The 12,918-nt window shown below is 41.2% G+C and overlaps 1 protein-coding gene across 5 annotated transcripts in view; it reads right to left on the bottom strand.

Annotated features, from left to right (window-relative positions):
• The window catches only part of INPP4B (inositol polyphosphate-4-phosphatase type II B), a 595,725-nt gene that overhangs the window by 299,523 nt on the left and 283,284 nt on the right, over positions 1-12,918 (bottom strand). For all 5 annotated transcript variants that reach the window (XM_036282080.1, XM_036282084.1, XM_036282081.1 and 2 more), the window contains 2 exons: positions 11,350-11,560; positions 9,164-9,208 (listed from right to left, as the gene is read on the bottom strand). In XM_036282080.1, coding sequence (XP_036137973.1) covers positions 9,164-9,208; positions 11,350-11,440 — 136 coding nt within the window. In that variant the 5' untranslated portion in view covers positions 11,441-11,560. The remainder of the gene's footprint in view (positions 1-9,163; positions 9,209-11,349; positions 11,561-12,918) is intronic.

Below are 12,918 nucleotides of genomic sequence, written 5' to 3'. Positions count from 1 at the left end.
AAGTTTAAAGAAATAATTTAGTGAGAATTTTAAACAGGGCGATTAAATTGAGAATTTGCAGGGAGCGTGGATCACAGAAAGCTTCTCTGATGAGGTGACCTTGAGCCGTGACCTAAACATCCCGAGGAGCCAGCTTGGAGGGGAGAGGCAGCAATGCAAAGACTCACAGGCTTGGCCTGTTTGAGAAGCAAACAGAAGACCAGTGAGGATGCTGCACCGTGAGCCAGAAGATGAGCGCGGGCGAGGTGCGCATGCGCCCAAGGTCCTGGTGGAATGTGAGAAGGCATTTCCGTTCTAGTCCAAGTGCGTGGGAGCCAGCGGAGGATTTTAACTAGGAAAGTGAAGACATCACATTCATATTTTTAAAAGATTGTTCTGGGTCCTCTGGCGAAGAGTCTGTGCAGAGGCAAGAGCAGATGCAGAGACCCGAAGGACATCCCTAACTTGTCCTCATCGGCCCGGAGGAGTGGAGAGCAGCCTAGAACTGAATGGTAGCAGTAGCAATGGAGAGGGGTGTTCAAGTTCAGAATGTTTTTCAACATGAAAGTTACAGGACAGGATGGATTTGATGTAAAGTTTGAGAAAGAGAAGAATCAAGAAAGATTTATAGTTGGGGATTTGTACAATTAATGGATTGACTGGATGGTGATCCCTTTTATAGACACGGACATCAAGGGGCATGAAATGTTTTGAAGGACAGGAATGGGAATAAAAACAAAACAGGTTTTAGCCATCTCAAGTTGAAAATAGCTCCTAGATGCAGTGGAGATACCTTCCAGCCAGTTGAAAATAGGAGTAGAGAGCTCCATGGAAAAATGAGGGCAAGAGTTACAAATTCTGGAAACAGGCTGATAAATGTACATTTATGTTATTTGAAATGTATGTTTGGAATTGCTGAGGGCGAGACTGTGTTTAAATTTTTCAGTACTAGGATAAAACTTATATTCTGAATTGGAGAAGTTTTGACTTGTCCCAGGTCAAAATGTGTCCAATGTGTGGTGTGTGTGTGTGTGTGTGTGTTTGCTCAAACTGACTTCCGCCACCTCACCACTGCAGGCAACAGCCGAGAGCAATCTGTGTCACTGGGAAAGTAGAGGTCACACCGGAGGAGTCAGGAGCGTCGCTCAGCTGCAGGCAAGTCACCAACCCCTCCGAGTCAGGGTCTCTGCTGTGAAATGGAGACAGCGCCACCTCTGCCAGCTGCGAAAAAGCCCAAGCAAGAAGCCTTTGGGGAAGCACTGCTGGGCGGTTCTGCACATTGAAATGGGAAGGGCGTCTTTGAGATCCTGTGCTCCACTCCACGAGGTCTCTTCTCTTCCCCATGGCACGGTTCCCAGTGGCTACATCAGGATGCCATCTGCTCCACAGAAGGCTGACTGACACATTTCAGCCAGGCAGACAGTGGCGTCATCACCTCGGCAGCTTCGGACTCTACACAAAGCAAAGCCGCCTAACGAACAAAGTCCCGAGGAAGTCTTGGTTCCTCAGTTATTTGTACACCGCAACAGATGCTGCAAAGTAGACCTGATCCGGCGACCTTTGGGTCAGGAATTGGACAACAGAGGGAAGAATGTAATCCGGTTAATCACCCAGAAAGAGAAAGAAACTGGATGGGGCATGTTGGTCATGGATGAAAGACACAAACAAAGAAGTTTAGAACGTGAACATCAAAACAAAACAAAACACGATAGAAATAATTTGTTAAACCTTCATAGAATGATCAATTTAGGCTTATGAAGTTAAAGCTGGTTTCAAAGACCTTCTTTAATTAAAAACTCTTATGATATATTACTCGGAAAGAAATTTGACAAGAAGAACAAATAGAATTTATCGGAGCAAAATTCAGTTAAGCGATACAGTTGTGGCACGAAGGAAGGAAGAAGAGAAGTTCGATGCCTCGTCTACTGCTTCCTTACGAGCTGTGATCCAGGATCACAGCCTCTGGAAGAGAGCCTGCTGGAATTCAGACCACTGTCAGTGAGAACAGACTGGCCCCCAGCTGTAGCACACAGTAAGTCTTCAGTCCCCGGAAGCCACTGCCCACAGGACAGACCTGTTAAGAAATTCTAATTGGTTCATTTTCCTCCTCTTTCCAAAAAATCTCTATTTCAGCACTACAAAAACATTTATGCAGATCTTAGATAACCCTTTTTTTTCCCAAATATTTTTTTCATGATTGATTTTGGAGAGAGAGACAGAAACATCAATGAGAGAGAAGATGGAGTGGCTGCCTCCTGCATGTCCCCCAAGGGGGATTGGGCCCACAACCTGGGCATGTGCCCTGACCAGGAAAAGAACCAGCGACTTCTTGGTGCATGGGTCAACGCTCACCACTGAGCCATACCAGCCGGGCTTTTTTTTTTTTTTTTTTTTATCCTCACCCGAGGATATTTTTCCATTCTTTTTACAGATAGAGTGGGAGGGAGAGAGAAACATCGACATGAAGGGACACATCGAGTGGCTGCCACCCGCACGACCAACCAGGGCCGGGGACAAACTGCAACCGAAGTACGTGCCCTTAGCGGGAACCGAACCCGGGTCTCTCCGGACCGCAGGCCGACGCTCTAACCGCTGAGCCAAACTGGCCAGGGCTTTTTTTTTTTTTTTTAGATAACTTTTTATTGTCTCCCTTTTCCCATTCCTGAACGTTTAATAACCAACCACAAAGAACATGCTCTTTGGAGTTAATATCTATATTCCTCTACTTCCTGGCCACACGCCCCGGGGCAAGTGACTGAATTCATCTGAAACATGAATAGCGGGAAGTCTGTTGTAGGAGCAGAGATAAAAAGTGAACAGAGTGCAGCCTAACACCTCCCTGTGAGTGACAGCAATAATTATGTACAAAAATGCAATGTCAAGACCCCCTGCTCCAGAAAGTATTCACTCAGTGTGATGAAGGGATTCAACCAACATTACATTCAAAACAGTAAGGGCTAACCCATCATTAACTGCATGTCAGAGACCAGTGTAAGTGGTTTATGTATAATAAATGATTTAATCCTAACAAGAACCTTATAGTGAGATACGGATATCCTTCCCCTTTTACAGACAAGAACATAGAGAGTCAGAGACATTGTGTAGTTTCTCTAAGGTGCCTCGGTCATAACAAAGACAGATTCAAATCCTGGTGGTCGGCTTTCATGCCCATCTTTAGCTGGTGAGCTAATGCCTCCCCACTCAGACTGTAAACTGAAATCTGAGCCTGAAATGCAAATACATTTCTGTTAGTTGTCTGTTACTTTTGTTGCTGTGTTGTTGAGAAATGGTTTTTTTGGGAAATATCTCCCAAAAAGCACAGTCTGCCCTCCCTATCAGTAGGTTTTACATCTGCAGATTCAACCAACCTCGGATCGAAAACAGTATTTTCCATCTGGGGGTTGGGAATTTGCGGAGACCCAATTGTATGCATCATTCTGCACCATTTTGCATAAGGGCCTTGAGCATTAGTGGATTTTGGTATCCAAGGGGGTCCTGGAACCAAAACCCCATGGATACCAAGAAACATCTGTATTACCTGGTAGTTACCTGATGCTGTCAAAATTGAGACATCTCGAAGACAGACGCATCGGGGTGACCGTGTGTGCAACACTGCACGGGCTGGTGGGTTTCAGGAGCACAGTCTGTAGCGTCCAGCTCAGCACAGCCTGAGACCTCTCTGAGCCACATCCGGCACGGCCCAGTGCCAGTAAGATTCGGCTCATTCTTCCCGACACCGAAATACCACTTGCTAGCAAGAAGGCAATGTTTGAAGATGTGTGTTCATTTAGAATTTTAAAACAAATTCCTAATATGTGTGCAACAATTATAAAATATTGCAAGAGGATTTCTAGAGACTTAATTTATTTTTAGAGTGGGATTAGAAGTGATAAAGAGGGAACTGTAAATGAGCATTAAACGCAGCAACTTGGAAAATGAGCTCTAGGATTTTGTTTCATGCATTTAGCTCCTCCTTCTGCCTGAATTGTCCCTGGTGCTCCTTCTCCGACCAAGTGAAGCTCTGCTTCCGTACCTGTTCCAAAGGCCACTTCCTGTGAGGTTGTTTCTGATGCCACGTTTAATCACTGCCCGCTCAGTCCTCCCACAGCTCTGGGTTTATGCTGTTCGTTTGCCCTGGTCGCAGGCTGCCTGGCTTTCCAGTTGTTTGTCTCACCACCTCCTGGAAATCCTTGGGAAGCAGGAATCCATAAGGAGGAGGTACAGCCTGAGGGCTAAAAGCAGGAGCTTCCAAATCAGAAACAACTCAACTGGAATCCTGACTGTCACTCAACTGCCATAACATCTCTGGAAAGTTGACCATTCGGAATCTTAGATTTGTCACCTGTCATACAGATGATACAGGAACGCATGCCCTGTACTCAGATCTCCTGGGTCAAATTTGGGGCTCACTACGCTACCTATTCCTGTCTAGGTTCCTTTTCCTATAAAACAAGGAGGAGGATAGAGCAGTTATCGCATGATGAAAGTCAAAGGAGTTAATTGATGCAAATTGTCTACAACAATGTATGGTGAGCAAACAAGCTCTCAATAAATGTTGGTTATTTTTAGTGTTATTAACCTGTAGTGCGCGGTGAGAAATACGCAGCCTCCTGTTTGTAGGGAGGTAAGCATATAGCGGACGCTCAGAAACTGGTAACTGTTCCTGGGCTCTCCCGGGAGTCCCCAAACTACTGTTCAGCAGAATGCAATGTTTTCTACAGAAAGTATCTAACTCTGGGAATCAAGAACAGGGCATAAATTTATAATGAGGTAACAAAATAGGGCCAGCACAGGCCTTGCCTAATTCTTAGCCGTTACTTCTCTTGTCTCTTGAAGATTATCTAACAGCTTGCATGAACTAATATTTTTATCAATAGATTAAATATAAAAATATACCTCTGCGCTCGGTATTCCCTTTCGCTGGCCCTGCATATCACGTAAAGGGTGAAAATACTGAAGAAGATGCACTAAACTCGTCCACTTTCCCACTGGAGTTTAAACACGTCAGAGCTTTATAATCATTTCTAGAACATGAGCCAGCAGAAGGAGAAATGTGAACACGGGAGAACTGGTAAGTTTGGCCTCCTAGGATTTTCTCTTTCAGAGAGACATAAAACAATAACTGGTTTATAGCAATTCATAAAGTATACATGGACCTGACATGCAGGTTAATGAGCGCCGTGTCTGTGCAGAGATGAGACTGTATCAATCCAGGCCCATTTTTATACACCTTTTCAAATTCTGAAGATGGGAAACTGATCACATTATTTACATGACTTTGTTTCCAACTAGGCTATTAGAAATAAAGAGGTTCTATATCCAAAATCAGTACACACAATCTAATAGGTGACCCAAGAGAAGAATGGAGTATTTCGAATCTGCACTTTCCTGGACCAAAAGCCTTAACAATTAAAGAGGATGACCTCTCCTTACTCAAAGCACTCTAATACTTGAAGTCACCTACCTAAGGACATCTTGTCATTGTGCCATGCCACACTGTGATAAAAACTGGATTTTAACCACTGACCTCTGGGGTGGTACACATCACGTTTGTTACTATTGCTATGAATTTATGATACGTGTGGTGTTCATATAAAATATGAAAGCAGATTCTTAAAAGCTTTCTCTTGACTCTGGGATGAACTTAAGAAACAGTTCATAGAAATTTCTTTTATCTCGTTGTCAGCATTAGCCTCCTCTATACATTTTCAACAATGGTTTCAATAAAGAAATGCGCCCAGATTTTAAGAAATGATCACTCTTCTCAAAAACCAGCTTAGTTGAAATGAAAACAATTTTATTAAACCATAAGCAAAATAAGCATTCTCTGGGGTTTTTAATTATTTCTCCCTTTGTGAAAATAAAAAGGGTTTCCATACACTCAGATGAAACAATGAAAGAAATGCAGAAGCAGAGTTGCCATTGTAAGAGTGAATTGTGCAATTTAAATGCAGCCAACCATTAGAAACATAGTTGACAATGGCCATGAGATACTCATTTTTTCAGTACACACTTATCTTGTGAATACCAAGATATTTTTAGCCAATTAGCTCGCTCAGTTGACAAAGCATCTCCTACCTCATTTAGATAATAAAGATGTAGCAGGGGAACTTCAGCAAATACACTGAGTTTATCGTGGCATGCAGACCAGGCAGAAACCAATCCTTCATAGGAAATAATGTATCCAAAGCAGTATCACACCGAGCAAAATTAGTGTAGCTGTTTGTTAAATGTAAAACACAAAGCCACTGGAGTTTTCCATTTATTTGAATATTTTGGTCAAGCCTCAAAAAGCAAATATGAAAAATTTAGTTGGAAAATTAAGTAAAAAAAGCTCCCTACCTTGTTTATCCTATTTTTGGCTAAAACTATTATTTTTGTTTTAAGACACTATCCTTTTATTCTAATTAAATAAATGTGCACATTCTTCAACCCTGATAAAAATACTTAAGAAGCTATTACTCTCATTATTCCTTATGAAATGAATTTAAGTATATAACAGGTGAAGCGTTGAAGAATTTGTGCGACTAAGAAAACTTAAAGAAAAAAGTGACAGAAATATTCACTAAAACCTATAGTGTCCTTGAAAGAGTAGTTTAAGTTTTTGTTGTCGCTGTTTGGTTTTTCAAGAAATAACACAGTTAGGATCGTAACGTGCTAAGAGACAAAGAATTTGGGGAATCTTTCAAGATCAACAATTCAATTTCCTGAAGACTCTAAATAATTTTCTTTTGTTTAATCATCAGAAATTTCTTGCCCTATGATAAGATCAATTATCGATTGTTAAGAACTCTAGTGTATTTTTTGAATAAACAAGAAAAAAAAATATTTGAAGGTTTTTAAAAATGGGAGTGCTATTGTTATGAGTCATTTCTTGCAGCTGCTCATCTCTTAGATCTATGATCTAAAGCCAGAAATTCAAGTGACAACAGCCCTGCTACTGAACTTGACTGGACTGAAAGGCAGTTAGGTCTTTGAACAAGATGGATCACTTTCATTAAAATAGAGGACAGCTATCTGGCCCAGACCTGCTGTCTCGCGAGGCTGGCCACCAGGTCTCCCAATCTCCCCCCTACTGGCCGCCCCTGCCTCCTTCATATTACCCCGTTCTCCTGGAGGCAGAATAGAAGGCTTGATCTGTGTTGTGAAATACACCAAATCACTCAAACAAGTGTTCACTTTTCAGAAGTCTTGTCAAAAATGTACAAAAATGGCCCTGGCCGGTTAGGCTCAGCAGTTAGAGCATCAGCCTACAGTCCAGAAAGACCCGGGTTCGGTTCCCGCTAAGGGCGGGTACCTCGGTTGCAGTTTGTCCCCGGCCCTGGTCGGTTGTGCGGGTGGCAGCCACTCGATGTGTCCCTTTCATGTAGATCTCTCTCTCTCTCTCTCTCTCTCTCTTTCTCTCTCTCTCTCTTCCTCTCCTTCCCACTCTATCTGGACAAAAAATGGAAAAATGTCCTCGGGTGAGGATAAAAAAATATATATACAAAAATGATTTTTTTTTTCCATTAAAAATAAAAGCTGGCTGGATGAAGGCTCGAGTAGTAAGAGTTACAGTCAATCAGTCAAGAGGTGCCTGGGCCTCGCTCCCTTTCTGAAGATGAGTTCATTCTGTATCTGAGGACTCTAGGGAAAGACAAGTATCACTTTACAGGTATTATCACACAAGATTCTTGAGTTTTCACACCTCTGTTTCTCAACACTTGAGAAAATAAAAATAAAAAATCTGGAATCCTTAACTTACAGCCCCTTTAGGTACATATGTACTAAAAGTTAAAATTTTAAAAGATAAATTATGCACAGTCAGGAGCACCGACCCACTCAGTTCCGGCGAGGCCGTGCAGCGACAGGAACTCTCGTCATTGCTGGGGGTGCAAACTGGTGCAGCCACTGGGAAGACAGTTGGACAATTCCTGACAAAACTAAATGTACTCTTCCTACACGATCCACTAGTTGAGCTCCTTGGTATTTACCCAAAGGTAAGAAAAGTTATGACTATACAAAAACTTGCACAAGATATTTATAGAAGCTTTATTCAGAATTGCCAAATCTCGGACGAAATCAAGACGTCCTTCTGTAGGCAATGGATAAATAAACTGTGGTATGTCCAGAAAATGGAATATTGTTCAGTGCTAAAAGGAAATGAGCCATCATGCCACGAAAATATAGAGAAGACATTTAGATGCAATAAAATTAAGTGAAAGAAGCCAATCTGAAACAGCTACATACCTTACGATTCTAACTATATGACCTTCTGAAAAAAAGCAACACTGTGGAGACAGTAAAAAGATCAGTGGTTGCCAGGGGTTAGAGGGGAAAGAAGGATGAATAGGTGGAACATGGAGGATTTTTAGGCAGTGAAAATACTCTGCATGATACTATAATAAAGGAGACCCATAAAATGCACAACACCAAAAGAGAATCCTAATGCAACCTATGGACTTTGGGTGATAATGTTGTGTCAGTGTAGGTTCATCAATGATAATAAAGGTACCACTCTGGCAAAAGATGTTGAAGAGGAGGGAGGCCATGCATTTGTGGAGGCAGGGAGAATATAAGAAATCTCTATACCTTCCATCACATTTTGCAGTGAGCCTAAAACTGCTCTAAAAATAAAGCCCATTAGAAAAAGAAAACAAACTATCGACACACAAAATTATATATAATTATTTTCTCAACGGATTATGCCTCAAAATAAAAGCATATCTCCATCTTCAAGACGGAAGAGTAAGCAGATAGTTTTGAGCTAACGGGACTGAAAGAGGCAAGAACCTGTAAGTGCCATCATGAAAACAAAGAAAAAAATTGCACATTAGGTCAGTCTCCAGCCCAAGGAGGAAATAAGTAGACACACACAGGGTTCCAGGAATGTTGAACAGCAACAAAGCCCAGCCACTGTACGAAAAGGAGTTCTGAACACCGTGTCTGTGTCACCAGACTTGACTGAGAGGCCCAGCTTTGCAACACTGAGCCCTGCGTCATCCGGGTGGTGAACGGCCAAGTCCTCAGCTCAGCTTCTTTACGTAAAAATTGGGTAAACAGCACTTACCTTACAGAATGAAAAATTTCATAGAACGATGTTCATAAAAGATTACAAAATATTTAATGATATAAGCAATGTACCTACAACTTGTGAACTTTATATACAAATAAGTAATCGATGTAAATAAATGGAATTTCTTACCAAGGTTGAATTCCAACGGTGGTTCATTTGGTGTCTTCTGAATACCTATAAATAATAGGTGAGAATTCAGATGAAAGATATTTAAGTCATTATCAAAAATATGTCCCTGAATATTACTCTTTCACCCTGCTCAGACCATATTACTACATTATATGGCAGAATGAATGAACTTAATTTATTACACGTATAAGCCATGGGTTCTCAGGGGAGGATGTAATATTTGTAGCAGAACTAGATATGGCTAAAACTTTGTATGATATGTTTAGCTCCATGGCCATAAAGAATCTCAGAAATATCGGAAGCTGTGGCAGATAGGAAACACTTTCCGCTGTATCTGTCTCTTTTGAATGCATGTAAACAGATGGAGTCTTCCCAAAAGGATGACCTCTCCAAACCACTCTTCCTCCTAGAGTTTTCTTTCAAACCACTCCAACCTGCTATACATAGTAAATTATTAATTAAAAGGATATCTCTAGTTCGTTTATGAAGGATATTATGCCGGTGGTTATGCTGCCAACTTAATTGATGGCTCAAATCAGCTTTCTTTTTTTTTTTTTCCTCACCTGAAGACATTTTTCCTTTTTTTTTGTTCAGATAGAGTAGGAGGGAGAGAGAGAGAGAGAGAGAGAGAGAGAGAGAGAAACATCGACGTGAAAGGGACACATCGAGTGGCTGCCTCCCGCACGACCAACCAGGGCCGGGGACAAACTGCAACCGAGGTACATGCCCTTAGCGGGAACCGAACCCGGGTCTCTCTGGACCACAGGCCGATGCTCTAACCGCTGAGCCAAACCGGCCAGGGCTCAAATCAGCTTTCTATTAAATGCCTCTCTTTCTTTTGTTGGAGATTTTGGAAAACTCTAAAAGCATGGCCCAGTGATGTAGGGTGAAGCGGAAGGGGAAGTGAGTCTGAGAGCAAAGCTGAGGGCATGGGAACATCTCCGGGTTAAAGGTCGAAAGACCAGGCTGTGTAAGTGCCAATGTGGCAGGTGGGTGCTCGGAGACCACACACAGTACAGGGGCTTCCTGAACGAGAGTGGATGAGGACTGAGATGCCATTTGTAACCACTGGTGGCTGGCCAAAGAGGCAAACCTAGATTATAGAAAAGTCAACCATTTGGCAGTAACTGTAAGAATACTATACAAATCCTTTCCTTGTTTATTTTTACCAGTAGCTTCATCCGATACAATTTAAACTTAATAGCATCGGTCATGCATATATTGTTAGAACCACCTCCTTGTATAAAAATCATCCATTTTTTTTATTTACAGAGTTCACAGTTTTTGCATGGTAACCATTTCATTTTTTTTTCTCCTGCTGACATTTAATGATGCTACGGTTAATAATTTTAGACTTTCCAAGAGAGATTAGAATGACAATCATTAGGTAGGTCTTTGTGCGTTTCGAATAGTGTGGATTTTTAAAAAGGTTATTAACAATGAACTCTGCTGTAAGCTCTGACAACCAAATTTCTCAAAAAATGCATCCAACCAATACCACTTTCTAAAGATTATTTTTCTAATGTAAATGAAATAAGAGGTTAGGCATATGTTTGCCAGGGTTAATCATTGGGCAACAGGACTCTTCTAAAAAGAAACAAAAAGACAGAATTCATGCTTAACAATAAAAAACCCAAACCCTAGAATTTTAAACATGAGGGGAAAACATACAATTCTTCCAGCGATTTTAATTTGTGAGCAGTACAACTCCCCATTGTAATGTTCAGAGGTACATCTTGCCCAAATCCCCACGGTGCTGTTCGTGCGACCTGGTGCCCACAGGTAGGGCAGTGACGGCCATGCAAGCATTTTCCCCAAAGCTGTCCACTTCAATGTCTTTGGTTTTAAGGAGACAGTGTCTATGCTCCAAAAAATAATTCCATGTGAGATTATGCAGATGCTAAATTGAAGGTGTACTTGAGAAGTATTTGCTAGTGTCTCAATATACATTCAAGCCCCTTGATTTTACCATTTGATATTTAATGGTTTCATGGATTATCATCTATCTTATAAAAGACAAGAAAAGATAAGAAGTACTTTGTAGACTCACAACCCCAGAAGAAGTAGTGCAAAGGAAAAAACTTTAGTTAATCTTATGCCATTTGTTAGAACCCCGGTTTCTGTGTGTTTGCTGGACCCAGTGTGCATTGTCAGAGGGCTCCCGGGAGGGGTACACACACACTTACCTGTCAACTGGAAGTCACCACTCTCATTTGCCTGGGGTGTGGGAAGGAAGTGTTGGCCTTCTTCTGATGTTCCTTCTTCTTTGATTTCCATGATCAACCTTCACAGTTATTTGTTTTTCCAACTCTTTGTACCCAAATGTCACTGTCAATGAATCCTGGTTTAATGCTGACGTATCTTCACACTGAAGACCTGCTATCCCACTCTGAAATTCTGCATTTAGGAAACATCAACAGCAAAAATGTCAATTACTCTAGAGTTCAGTCTAAAGCCAAGTCTGAAAGGCAGGTAAAGACTTTACCTGCCTGCCTATACCACTTCCACATTCCAGACCAATCCACCCAGTAAATGTACCAGGGCCTCTGGGTTAACCGAGTGTTTTCTCTGAAATTACTTTATCATATGAGGAAATTCTAAATCCTGAAAGGTATATTCTTTCTCTTCTAGTGCATTCTGTAAAATAGCAGAGAGCTACAGGGGATGCAAACTTAAATGCACTTAATTTAGCAGCAAGGACAGATAGCATCTTGTCGAGGTGTTATAATGTTTTGCCAAGGTGAATATTACGTTCATTCTTTCCATTAGAACTGCCCTTTATGCTCATGTCTCCAACCAGCCTTGTTAGAACATTACTCATGAGCACATAAAGATAATTTAACATGACACACTTCTTCCAAGATGAGCCAACAGGTTGTGCCAGGGACTCTCCAACCTCATCGTTATCCATAGGGCCTCTTGCTGCTCTGCCCGATAAAGGTTTAATTGTTTAATGATCGAGGTAGATGCTGAAAAGAATGAATAATAATCCTTAAAAGCTAAAGCTCAAGGGGAAATAAAAGCAATAGCAAAATGATGAAAATTTGCATGGGGAAAGAAAGCCTCTCCAAGAACTTAATACCCTGCTATATAGGCTCAAAGAGTTTCAAATCCATTTTGATATTTTAGCATGATATACATGACCAAGAATGAACTTGAAAAAAAAATCAATGTACTTTTAAATCAAGTGACCAGCTGAATTAAAATGTATAAAAATCTTTAAATGTCTACACAATGCTGTTTAATGAGATAGCGGCAACAGAGTTTGGGTTTGGAATACCGATTTGGTCTCCAACTTCACAAATCCACAGCCTTCTTCTTTGTTGTTTTGAACAAAGAACTTCATTTATAATTCAGCTCTAGTTTTTAGGATCATCTGGCAAAAATTAAATCCAGAAAGCATCTTGGATCTTTAGAAAACGATACAATAAACTTGCAGATAAATACACACTCTTCTTCTAAAGCTATAACCAGGAATACTTGCTGGGGTAAAGGGACATTGCACCATATTCTGTCAATTTGAAAATGAAATTTTGAATTAAGACAACGCTTTCTAATTTATTTTTTGACTATTTCAGTTTAGAAGTCTTTCTGATAAAGACAGACATGTATTCACTGTACCATTCCCTCAAGAACCTATGACAAGTGCACTAGCATGAGGGGTGACACCTGTGGAAGACTGACTGCCACGCACAATACTTAGACACAAGATGGGGTTCACTTCACTATACGTCTTGATGAAAGACTCAACCCTC

The sequence above is a fragment of the Molossus molossus genome, unplaced genomic scaffold (assembly GCF_014108415.1).
Source record: "Molossus molossus isolate mMolMol1 unplaced genomic scaffold, mMolMol1.p scaffold_m16_p_4, whole genome shotgun sequence".
NCBI classification, from domain to species: Eukaryota; Metazoa; Chordata; class Mammalia; order Chiroptera; family Molossidae; genus Molossus; species Molossus molossus.
Note: the sequence above shows the minus strand (reverse complement) of the source record. Positions and strands in the feature narration are given on the sequence as shown.